This window comes from Epinephelus lanceolatus, chromosome 23, assembly GCF_041903045.1.
Source record: "Epinephelus lanceolatus isolate andai-2023 chromosome 23, ASM4190304v1, whole genome shotgun sequence".
NCBI classification, from domain to species: domain Eukaryota; kingdom Metazoa; phylum Chordata; class Actinopteri; order Perciformes; family Serranidae; genus Epinephelus; species Epinephelus lanceolatus.
Genome location: NC_135756.1, coordinates 32423672 through 32444128, shown reverse-complemented (window position 1 = coordinate 32444128; position 20457 = coordinate 32423672). Strand labels below are relative to the sequence as shown.

General features: G+C 42.2%; 2 protein-coding genes across 2 annotated transcripts in view; both read right to left on the bottom strand.

Moving 5' to 3' along the window:
- Positions 1–3216: 3216 nt before the first annotated feature.
- On the bottom strand, positions 3217–7978 carry tmem121b (transmembrane protein 121B). The gene has a single exon (XM_033614896.2). The coding sequence runs from the start codon at positions 7857–7859 to the stop codon at positions 6588–6590; it is 1272 nt and encodes a 423-aa protein (XP_033470787.1). The 5' UTR covers positions 7860–7978; the 3' UTR covers positions 3217–6587.
- Positions 7979–12696: 4718 nt separating this feature from the next.
- Positions 12697–20457, bottom strand: part of mkrn1 (makorin, ring finger protein, 1) — a 29598-nt gene continuing 21837 nt past the window's right edge. Inside the window, exons 6-8 of the mRNA XM_033614780.2 lie at positions 17350–17460; positions 16619–16763; positions 12697–13097 (exon numbers count right to left, since the gene is read on the bottom strand). Of these exons, the coding sequence (XP_033470671.1) occupies positions 12885–13097; positions 16619–16763; positions 17350–17460 (469 nt within the window). The 3' untranslated portion in view covers positions 12697–12884. The remainder of the gene's footprint in view (positions 13098–16618; positions 16764–17349; positions 17461–20457) is intronic.

The following is a 20457-nucleotide window of genomic DNA, read 5'->3' as shown; positions in this document are numbered from 1 at the left end:
ATGTAAATAGTCATGAAAATAAAGAAAACGCATTGAATGAGAAGGTGTGTCCAAACTTTTGGCCTGTACTGTACGTATCTAATATACTTTGATCAGCCATGTTCTTTAGATACAACATTACTACAAGCTTATGGAAGAGCTCATCATGGAGGACAGTGAACATGCCATGACATACTGTACCTGCTGTTACTCAAACAAAGCTGTTAGGTTAGTAAATGTACAGTACTGCTGTAAATAATGCACTGACCCACTGAGAGGGAGTCTGGAATCCTGGGTTGTTCCCAGCAGGATGCAGATTGTCTCCCATCTCAACTCATCAGTATGTAAACTTCTACATACACTCTGAAAAAGGTGGATTTTAAACACAAACTGTTAGATATGGCATGTGCATCGCTTTTCATTTGTTTCCAGTCCAACTTTTTCAGTTTGATTATTTGACTGTCTTATACAGAGTCCGACTGAAAGGTCGATGTTGGTGTCATCTCTTTGCATCCAGTACAAACAGGTTAAGAATAAAGACCGGAGGCTTGTTAGCCAGGCCAAGAGTTACAATAGAGCTTCAAGCTAGCAGCTCTGTCATGAGGACAGTGAGCACCACACCAAGCGTTTGTTAATAACAGTGGGGGCCCTAGAAAATCTTTGGATGGCATACTGAAACCAAAAGCCACAATGCTGTTATGCTGTTGAAGTATATAGGCTAGCTGAAAACTATGCCAATATAAGTGTTAAGGTATTGCATACTGATATACTTATCAGTATCCCTATGTAGGACTCATACTTATCAGCTTCACTATAACTCGCAGGTTTCAGAGACAAAGCACTTATCTTTTGCTGGACACATTTTCCCCACAAATACAACATGCTAACATTATTAGCACATGCCTATGACATTTATACATTGTGACGCACAAGTATAAATCTGCCTTACTCTCTTATTTTACAGTTAATATCAATGATTATCTGACGTGCATAGATTAAAGGGATAGTGCAACCTAAAAATGAAAATTCAGCCATTATCTACTCACTCATATGCCGAGGGAGGCTCTGGTGAAGTTTCAGAGTCCTCACAACACTTGAGGAGATCCCAGGGGAGAGGGGGTAGCAGCACAACTCCACCTAATGGAGACTTGTGGCGCCCCAGATTCAAACGTCCAAAAACACATAATTGAAACCACATAATATCTCCATACTGCTCGTCCGCCGTGAGACATGGGCACTGCATTCATGTGTGTTCACGTGTTTCGCTTTTCGAGACCATCGAAAGCACGTGAACACACTTGAACGCGGTGCCCATATCTCACGGCCTTGCACAAGCTCACACAGGTGAGCGTGGTCCACAGAGAGGCAGTCAGAGCTACAGGCTACAATGAGGCTAAAAACAGAGTTCAAATGACATTTTTCCAAACAACTTTTTATGTCGGGGCTTCAGGACACTTGGATCATTACGGACGAGCAGTATGGGGATATTTTGTGGTTTCAATTATGTGTTTTTGGATGTTTGAATCTGGGGCACCGCAAGTCTCCATTAGGTGGAGTTGTGCTGCTACCCACTCTCCCCTGGGATCTCCGCAAGTGTTGTGAGGACTCTGAAACTTCACCTGAGCCTCCCTCGGCATATGGGTGAGTAGATAATGGCTGAATTTTCATTTTTGGGTGCACTATCCCTTTAATACCAGTACAGTTAGTATTTTGAGTTCCACAATCAGTGGTGTATATCAGTCGCGCACACGTTCCCGAGTGCCTATTTTTTTTTAGGGCGCAGCGCCTGCACCTTGAGATAAAAAGAGCACTGCATGATAGGTGACAAGGAACAACCAATCACAGCCAACATATATCTTTCCCTTCTTCCATAAATATCAACCTGTGATAAATATGGAGAAGAGGTTTATCATTTTAGTGCCGGGGCGCCAGGGCTTTACATCTGTCTAATGGACAATATTTTAGGCCTACACACTTAAAAAATAGCACCTGGAAGAAGATCAGGTCTGCACTCAGGATTTCATGTAAGTAGGCAGGTGCTTGTTATGGTTGCTTAGCAACTTCAGATGCAACCTGCCTCTGTGCTCTTTAAAGTTGGCACAGAATAGACACAAGAGTCGCACACAGCGCCCGGCATGTGTGCTGCACCTTTAAGTGTTGACAGGACACAACAAGTCAGTAATGAAGTTTGATTTGTTGGGCCAGCTTGTTCCAAAGAAATTCCCTAAATGTCAGATTGTTCCTTTAACACCAATAAAATAGAAGTGAGTATTATTACATTAAACTGATCAGATCGTTGATGACTGCCATTGGTTCAGATTCGGGAGGTCACCTGCCAGATTACTTTTTACCATTTTGTTTTCCCTCTCTGTAATCTGTGACCTTGGAGGTAAGGGACATAAAAAAGAGAGATTCGAGGAACGACAACGACCATCTCTACATACATGTAAGCACATTATTTTACATCACTAATTTCTTTTTCCCCTCAAACTGATTTTCTTGACAGAATTGGGAATCCATAGATTACGAAGTACTAAGTCAGTAATGCATATATCTGTAGTCCCAGACTCACAGTTGTGTTGAAAATGACTTTTTCAGAGTCTGCTGAGCTTTCTTGTATACTGGGTGCGACCTTTTAGCAATGAAGAAATACTGAGGTCCATGAATGAATAAATAGGTGTTCTTGGTGAGAGATTAAGAGCTGGGCTCTTAGGTGACCCAGAATACTGATGGATGTCAGAGTGACCAGTAGCCAGTGATCTTTAAGGACTCGTGATCCAAGAAGTGTGAGAAGTAGTAAAACAGCGGCACAGCCAGCGACACCAACAGAAACTTCTGTTGGCAGGTGGTCCGTTTGAAAACGGCTGTAGAAAACCTGTTAGTCATGGCACTGTTGGATCTTTATACATGGCATTAACTTACACACAAGTGTCTACTCTACTGTTAGTACCGGAAACAGCATTTAGAAGCAGCACAGATCCGCAGACAACACTGTCACCAATAGAAAACACTGGTGTGCAGGGGGTGAGTCAAAGCAGACGATTCTTCAAATTGCACTTTACATCCCAACACGACACAAAGTCCAGCTGTTGTCTCTCCGTTCAAGGTGAAACTCACAGACTGAACACACACAAGTCGACAAGGTCCAATGCACTATAGTTTGATCTGTGTTTGTTAGTAGGCTATTGCAGGTGTTGGGTTTGACTGTAGCACCTGTAAACTGGTCTGAAAGGGGAGCTTTGTAAGGCTGGTACAGATGATGCATTCCAGACATGTACAAAAATTGAAAAATCCATCCTCCTGTAATGTAAAATGTCATCGGCCGTCCGAGAGAAAACCTCAAAAAGATTAGTCAGCTCCAAGGTTTCAGAGATACAGTTATCTGACGTCACTTGGACGTAGCAACATACCCTGTCAACGAAATCAAACTGCTGAGAAATGAATGTTGTTAGTTGTTAATAATGAATCTACGGACTCTTTTTTTTTTTTGCATCACATGATGTCATATGCATCATAACCGCATTGTGGTTAAAGGTTGGACACAGCTGGACATGGCTGGATTATTGGGCCCTGAAGGCCCCAGGTTGTGTGTGTCGCAATGACTTTCTGGTTATTTGTTTGGCAGTATGCACTGCTAAATGAAAAGGGCCCTAAGGTGGGTCTTGTATTTTTATCCAGTCATGGGGCCCTATGTCAAAATCTAATGTAAGGCTGCAAATACCTTCCCAATAGAAGCCTGTCTTCCTCGTTGCCATGTCGCAGGTTACTGGTACTTGGCAGCATTTCGAACAGCTTAAGATCTGTGCCCAGGTTTAAAGTTAATATCGATATATAGATAATATAGACAATTTTAGGCCAAGCAAATGCTTCTTTTTTAAAAGCTGCGGAAGAGGGAGGGACCCTTTTGCAACTTGACAAGACATATAGAAAAGTACAGTTGCGCTATCGGTTGTTAATCAGTTAAGGAGTTGGCACTTGCAATCCAAAGCAGCTGCCTTAGGGCCACAGACACCAAAGGGCCCCCAGTTAGCTAATTGTAACAGTTGTCTAACAGTCCGAAATTTGGGAGAACCCTCTGACTTCTGCTGGAATCTAACCCTGCAGGTATTGCCATTAGACTGTGTCTATTTTCTTTCACATCTCTTTCTTCAACACTATACAGTGGAAGTGAATTCAGTTTTGTTAACAAGATTTTAAAAGATCTAACGCAACACATCCCTCTCTACAAATGATCTCCCTGTTACTGTGGATCATCCAAAGAACACAGAGACAGCTTTTATAGGAACTACTCTTTTGTCAGTTCCAATTAAAACTGCTGACAGTGTGTTCTGTGGATTATTCAGAGTAACAGGAACACTGTTTGTGAGAAGACAAATGTCATTTTCCGATATGGTGAGTAGTAGAAACACTTTCTGTTCACCATCATTATACATTGTTGAATTACTAACCAGGGTCTCTAAGAAAATATGTATGTCACATTTTGGTAGTGTTGCAGCGGTATGAGATTTTCACAGAATGATAAAATATTGCGGTTTCATGGTATCACAACATTACAGAATTGATAGTATCAGTCAGAATGACCCTTGAAGGAATGAAAACAGAAGGGTTATTGTTGGTTGAACAAACGTTTTATCACTATAACTGAAACTTGAAACCATTTTGTAAATGGTAGCATGTGTAAAAAGTCTCCTCTTTGAAAATAAAGGGGAGAATTAACGTCAAGTTGCTTTTTTCTCAATGTCGTAGATAAGCAAATGTACGCGAAACTTTTATATCACAGTATACCTTGACACCGGTAGATTGCTGCAACTCTACAATTTCAGTAAAGTGACCATTTAAAGGGTAACTTGGGTATTTTTCAACTACAATGCTATTTTCCCATGTTTTTATGTATACGCGACTGAACAGAACAACATTTTTTTTAATTAGTCCAATACTGAGCAAGACTGAAAAAGACTGCAATGTAATCCCAGCGAGCAACTGAGCACCATCAACTTACATCCATTTAAAGTGCTTGTTTTTGCCACTAACAGGCTCAGATTGTTATTTGAAGTTTCTGATAACATTATGGAATGGTTCTCTATCGAGACAGAACTGTTTGTTAAAGAGTAGGGCCTTTTCACACCTAGGTCGTTTGGTGCGGACTTTTGGACTTTCCAGTTTGGTCCGCAGTCAAAACTACCCCCCGACCACGGTCCGGACCAAACAGACGAAATTTGGTCCGGCCAAAAGAGGTGGTCTCAGTCCGGACCAAACGGAACCATGGTCCGGTCCGTTACTAGTGTGAACGCATTTTTTTGGATGGTTCGGACTTTCGGACCATTGACAGGAAATTCTGGTGCGCCGGTTGTTCATTTCCGCCAGGAGAGAAGTCAAGTCCACCATCAAAAATGAGCTGTCAATGGTCACTCACCTCGACACTGGTCGCTCCCAAGTTAGCAGGGTTCTCAGCATTGCTAACATTGCTAGCTGTCTCCTCCTCCTCCTTTCCTGCCGGCGACGATGACATCTTCGCACAAGGTGTAGACTTATTTTGTTTTTGTACGAGCCGCGAATATTGTCTTCTAGGTTGGCGCTGCAGCTGATAGCAATGTCAAAATAGTATGCGTAGCGTGACGATTATTAGAATCGGTTCATCCATTTTCGTGAGGTAATGCTTGTAAACACTGAGGGGATTTCTACCCACCTACTTGACAACACACTGACATCAGACCCCCGCCCATTTATAAACCAATCAATGTCAAATATAAGGTGACGCAAGCTACGTAGATGAACGTAACTATGTCATGTAAAGTTCTTTAGTCCGCTCACAGAATTGCAATGTGAATGCAAAACCAAGGGACCAAATGTATACAATAACAAAAACATGAACCTTGGTCTGGACCTTGGCTTTTTGTTAAGCCAGAAACAGCCCTGAAATTGTTATTGCCAGACCCACCAGACTCCATTTAAATAAATGTTAATTTTATCATCATGAAACACACTTCATTCAAAGTCAGCAGAAGTGAAATAAAACTCTCAAAAGCTGTCTTGGTTCATCTCTCTGCTGTTCCATCATCAACTCTGGTTTGGATGAAATAAACCCTTAATTCACTCTGTTAGATATGAAAATATGCTGGCTTTATATGCTCTTAAATTACTGTTTTAATAAATGGAGTCTGGTGGATTTAGCCATGGTGATTTCAGGTCTGTTTCTGGTCAAACTAAAAGGATCTTACTCTTTAACAAAAAGCTCTATGTATGTGGGGTCCTTTCAGTGATGTTGTCAGACACTTATAATAATAATCTGAGCCTGGCAAACACTTTGGTGGGAGTAAATTGAGGGTGGGAAGATGCCCCATGTGGTTACATTGCAGCCTGTGTCTGCAATTTACTTTGTCATATAACTGTACAGAGTAAATCACTTTTCCCTACTCTCATGTATGTTGATACATGTTGCCTTAATACCTTTGTGTGGCTTCGCTGTCTATCTGGAAGCAGGAGCTGTGTTTGTAATTTGGATTTTCCCATTTCCAGCTGTGTCTGGAACGCAACACGACTCGTCCACTTTGCCCGCCATCAGACAGACAGACGGACAGGCGGCCCCTGGCCCTCAGTCAGCCCGGGCTCTAGGACTGTGTGACGGCCAGGGTGTTGACATATCCGTGCGGACACATGTCGTTCTCGGACACACAGTGGGAGAACTGGGCCGGGTTGCTGCCTCCGGCCAGCCTCCGAACCCCACGCACCGCCACGCACTGCTCCACCAGCTCCAGGAACTTACACGCCAAGAAGAAGATGTTTTTAAACATGAACACCGACACCGGCATCTTGTAGACGTAAACCTGGAAACACCTGACCACAAGCAGGGGCGCGTTGACCACCAGGCCCGTGGAGAAGCGGGCCCACAGCCACCGGCAGCGCAGCTCGGACGCCGTCAGCTCGTAGAGCCAGATCACCGGCACGGCCAGGGCCACGAAGTACACCGTGATGACAGTGTACTTGAGGTACACGGTGGGGATCTCGCTCCTCAGCAGCATCTCCACCAGCGTGAAGCTGTCCAGCAGGTCCAGGCAGGTGCTCATGAAGCAGCTCTGGGAGTGGTGCCGCGTCGCCCCGTTCAGATCCTCGATGATGGAGTTGATGAGGCAGAAGAGCAGCGGCGCGGACAGCAGCATGATGATCTTGAAGCCGGTCACTCCGCACGGGACCTTGAGCGCGATCAGATCCAGGATGGACGTCTCCAGGATGAGCACCACCTTCGGCGTGCAGGCGATGACATAGATGAGCCAGGCCAGGTAGGCGTAGGTGAACTCCCCGAGGTTGCAGCCGAAGATGGAGCTTTTCTGGTGGAAGCCGCAGGCCCGCTCTCTCTTGCTCCGCGCGTTCTTCATGAAGAAAATCCCCCAGCCCGAGATCACCACCAGGTCCGTGGCTATCCATGAGCACCAGTACAGGTCGTTGAAGATGATGAGGTAGAAGTCCAGAATGCCGCCCTGGAAGACGAGGAGGAGGAAGCAGAGCGCCTTATACAGCAGGCTCCTCTTGGATTTGTGCGCCAGCAGGGGAGCGGTCTGCATGAACTCCCCCGATGTCATGATGCAGGCGGCGGCCGCGGCCGAGGAGACCAGGGGCTGGATGCTGCCGCTCTCCTCCGGGATGATGCTGCCGCTGGTGGTCTGGGTGTCCCGCCTCCTGCTGAGGTGCCCGGCTTCCGGAGAGGAGGAGACGGGGGAGTCTGGGCTATAGCTCGCTTCGGATCGGAGATACTCTGCCTTCGGATTGTCGTTCCCAGTTTCTGAGATCATTGTATTTGTGCGGTCGCCTCCCTTTCTCCCCTCTTTCTTCCTCACTGATGCTTTTAAAGGTGGAGAGAAAGAGGCGCGCGCAAAGAGAGGCATGGACTCTGATGGAATGGACTACACCTGCTTTTGTTTACAACAGTTATTTGCACATGTTATAATGTTTTTTCATTACGTCATTTTATCTACAGATTTTTTTTTTTAAATATATACTTCACACTAGCTATGATTGCTTAAAGCAATTTATGTTGTTTTCAATATTTTGTACTGAACATGATCCTGAAGCACGATGATATTTGACATGTTTCAACACTGATGCATGTCGAGTTAAACATATGCACAGGTAGAATGATAGCAAACATATTATATACAAATGGACTAAAAAGAAAAATAGAGAATTAGGAAAATAATATTTTTAAAAGGTATTCAGTTTACAAAAAATGATATATGTAACCTATTCACTTAACACGTTTGGACTTTTTTTAACGTTGGTATTTCTGTATAGACATCTTATACAGTAAAGTGCACTGTATACACAGTGTTATTACTCGTTAATGTTGGTTTTAAGTTGATACAGGGGCTGCATTAATCTGTTTGGGGCCCTGGGGCATAAATGAGCATCTGGGCCCCTAATACACCCCATTCTTCCCACTGTCGCCCTGTTTCCACCAAGCAGTCCGGTACGGTTCAGATTAGTTTGGTATGCATTTTTTTCCCATTTCCACCAAACACTTTTAGTATGGCACCTTTGGAACCAACAGTAACCCTTCAGACATGGTACCAAGACCCTACATCTGTTTAGCGTTTCCACTGCAGACAGTACTCTAACTCTGTGGGCAGGGTTGTCACTCACTGCTCCGTCCAGTATTCACTGTATTTCCTCATCACTGGTGACACTGAGGGAAGTCTGCACCTCATTTATCCTCCACAGAACGAAGCTGCACGCAGACATTTTCAGAACCAAATAAAACAGGCTGCAGTGAGAGTCTCTCTCCATGGGATATTTGAAAATAGGGGTTTGTGCATCTAGTCCTTCTAAGGCAAGCGCAGGGGTTTAGTGTTGCTGGAGCCCACAGGAACAACACTCCACAACACTTTTTATTGTCCATCTGTGTCACCGGTAATGAGGAAGTACAGCGAGTGCTGGACGGCGCAGTGAGTGTCAACAAATGTATTCTTTATATGAGGGGGACGACACCTGTGCAAGGACACACACTATGCAGCAGTCAACAAAAAACAAATGGCAGTAAGCGAAATATGCAGGTTGAAAATTACAACTTCAAACAAACTTGTTTGAATAAAAAAATACAAATTTCAAAAAGCATTCAGGATTTTTGTAAATTTAGTATTACCTGTTAAATAGCTTTACATTCGGTGACAAACACATTATGAGTTGTTTAGGACTCAAAACTCAAAGTTTAGGACTGGGGACTTGAGACTTGACTCAGGACATGCTTCTCTTGCCTTGGGAGTTGAGTGGCAAGTCCTGAGACTTGCAAACTAATGACTTCTTAGTCCCACCTCTGCTGTTTGCTTACACTAGAGTACTAAGGTAGTCATTTGGAAGCACAGTCATTTAGGAATATGCAAAACAGGTTAACGTGTGGTTAGGGTTAGGCACAAAACGCATTTGGTTATAGTTGGAAAAGATCATGTTTTAGCTAAATATAGTTGCTTTTGGTGGCACAATCCCGGCTATTAATGGTGGGAAAAAAAAGTGATGAGTAGCGAAAAACCATCCATGTTTGGTGGCTAAATAGCAGCTGGAAACACAATGGGCCCCTGTAAAACAACAGCTTTTGTTGTCTGTTGGTCTCAAACAGTGGCCTGCAGCTTGTCACCAGATGACAAAGTCAGCTGATAGACTACATCAGTTTAGAAACGATATGACAAGCATAAAACGTGTAACTGTTGACGCATATGTGGTTCGCAGAATCGTACAATGCAAATATTTTCCTCTGTCGCCTTGCTAAACATGCGAGTACAGAACTTAAATGGAAATTAAAGTAGAGGACCAACCTCAAGGTCCAGATTATGTCACTTGATAACACACTTTGGTGGTGCATTTCCTTAAAAACACTTGAAATTAAAAAAGCTCAAATCAGTTTACTCTGAAGCAGCAGATCAGAGGTGAAAACACCACACTGACAAAACACTTCATAAAATTTTTAGGGTGAACAGCCCGGCAAACAGTCCAATATACTCTCTTTTAGCTCTGTTTTTGGTCTCCACCAACTCCTGTTGTTAATATATGCATCTTTAGCTGCTAAATGCTCCACTATGTTCACCAGCTAGTCTCTAACTGTGTCTACTTGCTGTTCAGTGCTGAGCAGGTAGTGTGCAGTGGCTTTCTCAGAGCTTCTCCGTAATTCAGACAAGACAAGACAACAGACAAAGAGTCAGACTCCACACAGCACAGAGATTGATAATAAACTTTAATTTCAAGTTAAGATGGATGGCTGTGGAACATAGAAAACACACATTTCAGTATAAACATATGCATTCCGATGGAGTTTAACAGGTTGAGACCGGCTATCAGGAGTCTGTGGATGAACATCTCAGCAGCAAAGCGTTACTCAGTGAAGCCAACACAGAGCAGTGAATCTACACTTCACACTGGTGCTGTGGGGAAACTAAAAGTGTCTCAGCTCCACGATTCTCTGCACTGCAAGTCTGCTGAAGAGCTTAAAGTGTTGACTCTTTAGCCGGGTTCTGACAAAGGAGTTGTCTTTTGGTACCACAGGTGTTCCTGGATGCTGAGATTCAGGATGGTGTAGGGAGAAGATTTGAAACAAAGTTCTTTGTATTTTGTCTGAGTGACGTAGCTGTTTACTGATGTGGGAGCAAATTGGACCACAGAGAAGTTAGAGCTTTGTAGTTCGATCACAGAAAAACAAAAGTATCTGGAAAACCTGACATGACATTTCACCTTAATTGCACAGTAAATTCATTCTTCATTCAAAGGCAGTATGTTTCCCAGATTCACTACAGGTGCACAGGTGCGTGTGTGTGTCTGTGTGTGATAGAAGAGGAAGGTAAGGGTCATTTAGCCCGTAGCCACTTAGTTTTTTACCCCTAGCCTTGATCCAGGACCTGTCATACAATGCATCAGGGTCTTAGATCATCGTCTTTGTAACCCAGACACTTCACTGAGCAGTGAATGAGACTCTTGACTGCAGCACACTCAGCAGCAGTAAGCTCGCTGCTGCCACTGGTGGCTTTTGTTCAGTAGTATAGCTGTAGTATAGCTTCCAGCCACCAGTGGGAGCACTGAGCAGCACTCTGTGGCCTCAAACTATGCACACCATATGCTAGAGGACTTGGGATCTTAAAGGGTCACTATTTACACAACTACAACTAGAGTCCTTTTGAGATTGTTTTCCATCCTGCTACTGGAGGATGATCAAACTCCCTTTAAAAAATATTAAATAGTAATTTCTTAGTGTGTGCAAAAACACATGATTCTACAAACACAAGACAAAAGGCGTCAAATGTCAACAGTACACTTGTGAATTCGGCATCAATATAATGCATAAAGATAAACTGTATCAGTGGACAAACTTGACATTTTGGATTCTGTCGCCTCAAATTGCTACCAGCCTCCGATGGTTAGCGGCACTATTTTAGCGAGACGAGACCGTAAGAATGAGAGGAATGAGAGATTTCTCACTAAAGTAAGTGCTGGTTGATAGATCAGATACACGCCAAATTAAACACCGACTCCTCCAAACTGGCCACCAACGTCATTCGATGTTGATATTTAAACTTAGGTTGTGATGTCCAGTGACGAAAATTCAATATCGGGAGGTCTAATCCCAACGTCAATTTGGCGTAAAATACTGACGACAGATGATGTTGATATTTTGTTGGTTTTAAGTTACAAAAATCTATCGTCTTCCAAACTTCTCATGTCAAAGTCATCTCGACCTACAGTAACAACATGATGTAAGGTACGGAGAACAAAATCCAATGTATACTTCACAAAGTTAACGTCCACTCAACGTGAAATTCTAACGTTGTTAGACATGTCAACCCAGTTTTCATTCCAACTACAATTTAACATCTGATGTTAGAGTACATTGAGTACATCACATCATTCAACTTCAGTATTTGCATGAGCCAAGGCTAAAAACTTGCATATTATTAAACACGTTTGATTTTGTCGGAACATCAGGACGAGAAAAATACAGCTCGTACTACCTCTTATGACCACTTTACACCAAACTAGCCAGATCACAGGAGCACGCAACACCAAAGGGAAAACTGTCGTGATTTTATTCCGACACTGGAAATTTTTCTGCGACAGTGAAATCGCAGATCAGTGTGCTCTAGAAATTTCACTTTAAATCCCACAGCTGCAGATCAGCCTTTGTAAACCTGCTCAGTCTATGAAATGTCCAAGTTGCAAACACGGCTACTCAGGATCAGGGCTGGTGGTAAAACCTCACAACAGTTTGACTGTTTGGGCTCTGATGGACAGTTTATGTTCTAAATGCCCCATGAAAGACTTTCTGACCCTGAATAAAGGGGACAGTAAATATTTTTCAGTACAACATGGAGATGATTATGGTAAATGTATTAAACATCAGCACAATATATTGGCTATCAGCAGCTTAAAGGAAAAAAAAAGGTATGTAAAATCTTACAACATGCCCATCACGATTACAGTAAATGGTGCGGAGTAAGTTCGAGTGCATCCTCAGAGTCTCAGAAGTATGTATTAACACCTGGGTAGATGATAACAAGTCAAACCCACACCCACAAATAAACTTGACAATGTTTATTAGCAATATTTGAAGTTATAATTTTTGTTAAATCTTATATTGAGCTCTTTTTGTCATTTTATTATTTTTCCTTTTAACATGAACCGCACAAGATAGACCCACAAGGATAGATGTCTAGAAAATGTTTAGCACGAGCGCACTGACTTGCTGAATTTTTTTTTCTTTTCTTTTTTTTTTTTTTTAATCTTTTATAAGTTCATTTATTTTATTAATGGCCTGCTTAAAGGCACTGCCACAATACAGGGGGGTGGGGGAAAAGCTACTGTCCATCACTCGCACAAGACAGTCCATTCTAGTGTCTAATATACACGAGGGCGGGTGGGGATAGTGGGTGGGGCTGCTATAGGTAAATCTCATAGAAATCGTCCAGCTCCTCGTGAAACAAGTCCCATTCATCCTCTGAATCTGTCACCTCGTCGTCGGTTCCTGCGGCGAGCAGCATGAGGAGCATCTCGCTCAGCTCAAACGTCACCATCTCCTCGTCCTCGTTGTCAAAGGAGTCAGTGCTTTCCCGCTCGTCAAAGATGTCCCACAGTGGCGTTCGCCTCGAGTTCTGGGAGGAAAGAGGAGAAGGTTTTATTTTCCAACAAGAACATACTCTGGAAACCGTAAATACTGTTCCCATATAATATCATTTAATGTGGAAACAGACAACCTTTCAACTAGCGCAAGCTAGCTAACACGGCCTGCTTATCAACTCCTTGATCATAACAGTATATTGTAACTTTCACCACTGCTCATTTTAGACAGGACACCACAAGAAAACATGTTTATGTAATATAATGTGTGTTTAGATTGGTTCCTGTTTGGACCCAGGCACAATCCGGGGAAAATTAAGGCTCACTATTGTTAGCATGTTAGCTAACACTGGCAGCCAGACAACAAACATCTATGATCCATTGTCCGTTTGATAATAGAAACAAAGAACACATTTTCTTGTGGTGGCATTTCTGAAATGAGCAGTGGTGGACAGTACTTTATTCTGCCATGATCAAGGAGTTGATAAGCAGACAGCTTTATCTGAAAAGTTGTCTACTTCCCAATTAAATTATATAGAGTAGGGCTGCCCCCTAATAGCTGACCAACTGTTAGTTGACAGAAAGGTCGTTAGTCGGTAAGATTTCATTGATCGTTTAGTCACAAAAAAAACTCTATTAGAAGCTGCACCTCGTCAAAATAAATCAAAACCTATATGACTGGACCATGTGGGAATTTAATTTGAAAGGACAGACACAGGAGGTGACCATGCATGGCAGGAAATCCAAAGTGTGGGCTCATTTTGAGAAGGTGGAGGACGAACCTAAAGTGATATGTGAACTCTGCGGGCAAACATTCGTCCAGTACAAACATGAAGTATCATCTGAAACATGGAAGTAGCTACATGCCCATTAGCCACTTAGCACAATCAATACTGCTTTGCCGACAGCATCATTAACAGGCGGCTCGCTCAGTGTGTGACGTGCACTTGTAGATAAAATATAGGCCTATATTAATGAAGGTTCATTGGTACGGTTTTGTATTTCTCTGTAATGCAGCACAGTGTTAACAATTTTACTGATACTATTCCCTCTCAGACCTTCAACTCAAACCATTGTGTTGCCTCACTCAAAATATAATTTAATAATTTAATAATTACATTAATATTGTAAACATGCAGGCGACTAGTCGACTAATGGCCCTAAATGACAACTATTGGTCAACTAGGAAAATTCTTGGTCCGGGGCAGCCCTAAAAAATAGCCTAACAGACATGAATGACTGCATTCAAACAATACTCATTTGATAAGAGAAGAGGATATTCAATAAAAACAGGTCTTAACTGTGAAACTTCCTTCATGTCTCACATATCTGTTCACCATTTGACATTGTTTGCAAAACTGTATTTTCCGTTTCATTTATTATTCACATTTAACAATGGAACCTACACTGAGTAACAGATAGAAATCCCTGAATAATGTAAATAATGTTCATTTTACTAATTTCAACTAAAATCTTATTCTGTAATTCTGTACAACCATCCTGTCACACTACTGCCTTTACATACAGTACAGGCCAAAAGTTTGGACACACCTTCTCATTCAATGCGTTTTCTTTATTTTCATGACTATTTACATTGTAGATTCTCACTGAAGGCATCAAAACTATGAATGAACACATGTGGAGTTATGTACTTAACAAAAAAAGGTGAAATAACTGAAAACATGTTTTATATTCTAGTTTCTTCAAAATAGCCACCCTTTGCTCTGATTACTGCTTTGCACACTCTTGGCATTCTCTCCATGAGCTTCAAGAGGTAGTCACCTGAAATGGTTTTCCAACAGTCTTGAAGGAGTTCCCAGAGGTGTTTAGCACTTGTTGGCCCCTTTGCCTTCACTCTGCAGTCCAGCTCACCCCAAACCATCTGGATTGGGTTCAGGTCCGGTGACTGTGGAGGCCAGGTCATCTGCCGCAGCACTCCATCACTCTCCTTCTTGGTCAAATAGCCCTTACACAGCCTGGAGGTGTGTTTGGGGTCATTGTCCTGTTGAAAAATAAATGATCATCCAACTAAACACAAACCGGATGGGATGGCATGTCGCTGCAGGATGCTGTGGTAGCCATGCTGGTTCAGTGTGCCTTCAATTTTGAATAAATCCCCAACAGTGTCACCAGCAAAACACCCCCACACCATCACACCTCCTCCTTCATGCTTCACAGTGGGAACCAGGCATGTGGAATCCATCCGTTCACCTTTTCTGCGTCTCACAAAGACACGGCGGTTGGAACCAAAGATCTCAAATTTGGACTCATCAGACCAAAGCACAGATTTCCACTGGTCTAATGTCCATTCCTTGTGTTTCTTGGCCCAAACAAATCTCTTCTGCTTGTTGCCTCTCCTTAGCAGTGGTTTCCTAGCAGCTATTTGACCATGAAGGCCTGATTGGCGCAGTCTCCTCTTAACAGTTGTTCTAGAGATGGGTCTGCTGCTAGAACTCTGTGTGGCATTCGTCTGGTCTCTGATCTGAGCTGCTGTTAACTTGCCATTTCTGAGGCTGGTGACTCGGATGAACTTATCCTCAGAAGCAGAGGTGACTCTTGGTCTTCCTTTCCTGGGTCGGTCCTCATGTGTGCCAGTTTCATTGTAGCGCTTGATGGTTTTTGCGACTCCACTTGGGGACACATTTAAAGTTTTTGCAATTTTCCGGACTGACTGACCTTCATTTCTTAAAGTAATGATGGCCACTGGTTTTTCTTTAGTTAGCTGATTGGTTCTTGCCATAATATGAATTTTAACAGTTGTCCAATAGGGCTGTCGGCTGTGTATTAACCTGACTTCTGCACAACACAACTGATGGTCCCAACCCCATTGATAAAGCAAGAAATTCCACTAATTAACCCTGATAAGGCACACCTGTGAAGTGGAAACCATTTCAGGTGACTACCTCTTGAAGCTCATGGAGAGAATGCCAAGAGTGTGCAAAGCAGTAATCAGAGCAAAGGGTGGCTATTTTGAAGAAACTAGAATATAAAACATGTTTTCAGTTATTTCACCTTTTTTTGTTAAGTACATAACTCCACATGTGTTCATTCATAGTTAAAATGCCTTCAGTGAGAATCTACAATGTAAATAGTCATGAAAATAAAGAAAACGCATTGAATGAGAAGGTGTGTCCAAACTTTTGGCCTGTACTCTATGTTAATTGTTGGTGGCCATTTTGGGGCTGCAACAGCAGAGCTTTCCAACACATAACTTACTCTGTTTACTCTCCAAGCTCCATAAATGCACTACATTTTCAGTATGGCACTATTAACGGCAGGGTTTCTGTTCATCATTACACCTCAGAGGAGTTTTTATTTTCCTGATCACTGTGCATGTTATTACATATCATACTTTCCACATCCAGCAGAGGGTGCTACAGCTGAGGAGCTGTGGTTACTTTTACTGGCAGAGTAAAAGCAGAGGCTTCTGACAGCATTAACAATCCTTACATGTACCAGTAAAGAAAACTTTGGCTATCATACAAACTGTGACTATCTTATGTATGTTTAGGAGTACTTGCTGGTGCAATGACAGGGTGTTAATGCGAGCTGTTACCCGATTCCTGCTGTTGGACCCGGTCTGTCTTCGCTGTGGTTGAGCCTCCTCCAGCCGACCATCAGGGAAAGCGTGCTTGTAGAAGCAATTTGAGCCAAAAGGACATGTTCCACGACCCTCGTCAAAGTATCGACACGGTTTACTCCTGGGGAGGACAAGAAGAAGTCAGAGAATACAAACAAAAAGTGAGATTGTCTCAGTAATTCCAAGTAAACCTGTCATAATAATGTTGTTATCAACTTATCGTACGATATTCAAACATGACCTCAATCATTGTGCTGACCTCGATACTGCCCACTGTGTTAAGGTTACATGTGTGTTTGTTTACATCATGCATCGGCCCGCTCCCTGTAGAGCTTCCCACCATCACCACCCACTCCTGCAGATTCACCATCCCACTCATCACATCCACCCGCAACAGCTTTCTATTCAAAATCTGTCTGCTCCATCCTGAAGGGAAAATAATGGACTTTGCATTGCTGATATTTAACAATTTCAAAAGACCAGAAAATTACAAGAAGAAGCAGCTTCATTAAATGCCTTTAAAGAAAAGACAAGAAAACTCAGCTTCAGCTTTAGTGAAAACTAAAGAAGCAGAAAAGCTGTATGCATTGTGTCCTTGTTTCTCTGGTTTGTTTGTTTCCTGTAGTAGATACAAAGCAGTTGGTAGAAACAAGGCTTCAGTGCAGCACTTTGTGTAGTGAGTGTGTGGATGTGTATCCTTTGTGTACCCCATGCCATCCTTGTATTTCTGGATGAGTTTCTGCTTGTCGTCCTTATCCTCCACCCAGTACTCGCTTGGGATGACAAAGTTAGATGTGATTCGACACTCTGGGCAAGACCTGCGAGGAGAAGAAAACAAGTGGTGGAAAGAGTCCTGGAACATTGAGAGTCTGGTACAAGTACTGTTAAACATCAGCTGTGTGGTGACTGGGATTGGGCCAGTGTGGCATCCTGACCAGAACATTACAATAAGAACACAACCTGTTAACAAAACTCCACCTATCTGCCCATATTTTCTTTACAACAAAGCATTCCCATAAATGAATATGTCAAGGGAAAGTATGGGCTACGATTAGCTGTGGTTAGCTAGAGGCAAACTGGTTCCATGGTGGACAACTTTACAGCTCTGTACCTTTTATTCATCCAAAAATGTATGCCTCTGTATGTAGATTTCGCCATGCTGTTACCGGCTTCTTCTTCTGTCACGCATTTAATGCTATTCCACTTCCGCGTCAAAGCCCAGGGCGGAAACTCTGAAGCATGCGCAGAGTGCCTCGGCTAGTTTTGACCCCCAATCCGACTTTGAGAAATCTGATTTTGTACGATTTCAGTCGCACTAACATGGGCCCCAATCACACACAAAGCATTTTTCAGGTCCCAAAACACCTCTACTTTTTTTTTTTTTTTTTTAAATTGCACTTAATTGCCTCTAGTAAAAACACACTTGCTGTGCCCTTTTATTGTTGTCAGGCAACCAACCCCTCACCTCCATAGCCTAACCTTACTGTGTAGTCAACCTACCGCTTATTTATTTTATTTGATAGTAATTAGCAGCTGGTTACTAAAATGGACAGGCAGAGGGTGTTTGCTGTAGCTCTGGTTGAGGGTGAGAGGCTGTCAGCAAGTAGTTTGTTGGGCACAGGGAAGCGGAAATCTGTGGGTACATGACATCATAAAAAAAAGAAAGAGGGTGGATCACAGGGCGTGCCACCAGTTGGTTCAGCAGCTTCGCCTCCATGATGGCCATTTCCAGTTTGACAACCTGCTGTCTGCTGTCAAGCCTAGCATAACAAAATGAATACTAACTATAGGGAGTCCATTGGTCCTGCTAAGTAACTGAGTACCACCAGTTTCTCCTCCATTGTTTACCAACTGTAAGCTTGTTGTTGTGAATACCACAGAAGTCCTGCCACTCAAATCATCCGATTGGACAAGGGGAAAAAGACAGAGACAGTGGGGCGCTTTTCTGCTTTGAGTTTAGGTCTTTTTTTAACTCAAGGAGTACAGAGCGCTCCAGCAAAAAAAAACAAACAAAAAACAAACAAAAAAAAAAAAACAATAAAAAAACAAGGCGCCTAGAGTGCAGCAATGTAAGGTGTGTGGCAAGGCAAAAACAGCAAGCAAAAAGCTTTATTCTCATTAGAAACAATTAAGGACAGACCGGTACATCGGCCGGCCGATATACTGGGCCGATATTTGAGTTTTTTACTTGTATCAGCATCGGCCGATACGCGCGTGGGTTCGCGGATTTATTTTTCCCTGGCACTTTTTTTCATTTGAAAGTATGTGGTTAAGTTGAACAAAGCTGTTGAATCCTACTGTGTACAGTAGTTGTTGTTTTATTTATGCTTCAGCTTAAATATTTGTTTATTTTATAAAGACATTACTGGAAGATTTAAGAGCACTGAACTCTTTTTTTTTATTTGAATGTATAATAATAATAATATTCTACCTGTTCAACCTCAACTTTCCATCTTGTTTTAGTATTTTTTACTGTTCAATAAATGTTTCTTATTTTAAACTTGAGACCTGTAATATTTGTTATCATTGTGTCATTTTTTTTTATGTAAATTGAGGGAGCAAAAGCAGTATCGGCCCCAAATATCAGCTCAAGAAAATCGGCAGTCCATAATCGGTCATCGGCTAAGGGTGATGGAAAAAAAATCGGTATCGGCATCGGCCCTAAAAAAATCTGTATCGGTCTATCCCTAAAAACAATTACAAAAAGCCGCTTCCAGCTGCTAAAATGCTTTTTGCGATCAGGGCCTTAGTTGATTTCACACAATAAATCGCTTTTTTCTGATGTCATGTAAACGCACTGAGTGGCCTCATATTCCCTTAGCATATGCATCAGGGTTGTGCTGTCTTAAATAGCTTCTCATCCACTTTTAAGTCACATTTTTACAATTTTATGATGATTTTTAGATCTTTGCCATTTTTGACTACATATTTCAGCTAGATGAAGGATTCTAGTCATCTGACGTCTGGATCTTTAATTATCAGAGAAACAAGCTGAGCAAAAGTTGCCAAACACCATCAGAGAAACACTGATTTTTAATGTAAAGCTGCTTTGGTCAGTGTTGTTACCACTTTTAATCACCTCGTAGGTTTGTTTTTCAGAGAAGGAGATCTCTGCGGATTATTCGGTTCCTGGTAAAAACTTCCTTAACAATGAACACTGAAAGAATCCTAACTGTGAGAAACTGACTGCACTGAAAGCATTGCTTGTTTTATTTGTTACTGTTTTGATTAAGAGACCCCTCGAGGCAGAAAATTCCATACTGTATGTTTAACTGATCCTAACCTATCATTGATTTTATTTAGACGTTCCCAGTTCCTACAGCTACAAACGTCCTAAAAAGCTTTCAAAACTCAGCCTTACAATCCCAGAGTCGGAAATTCATTCTGAAAACATTTCACAACCTCTGAATGTTATTGATTTTTTATTTGAGCTCTTAATAAAGGAGCTTAAAATACAAAATAAATTCCTCACTTTGGGCTGCTTTGGAATTTAAAGTATTCAATTGCAATAAAGGTGAATTACACATTTAACAATGGATTTAAAAAAAGGACATAAAGAGGATGACCTGATCTTGACTTAGTGAACCTGCTTCTCTTGTCTATATAACATTATGTGCTAATATTGCACGCAGCACTGTTGTATTTCTGTCAAGATGGGATGCCTGAAAGTATTTCACTTGTCTTTATTTCCTATCAGAATAAACAGGCAGATGTCTGCCCTCCAGCACACAGAAGAAATGAGCTTTAACTAAATTCATCTCTGTAACTTCCTGCACTGACAATTTAGGGAACTGGCTTTATAAAGAGGAATAAAA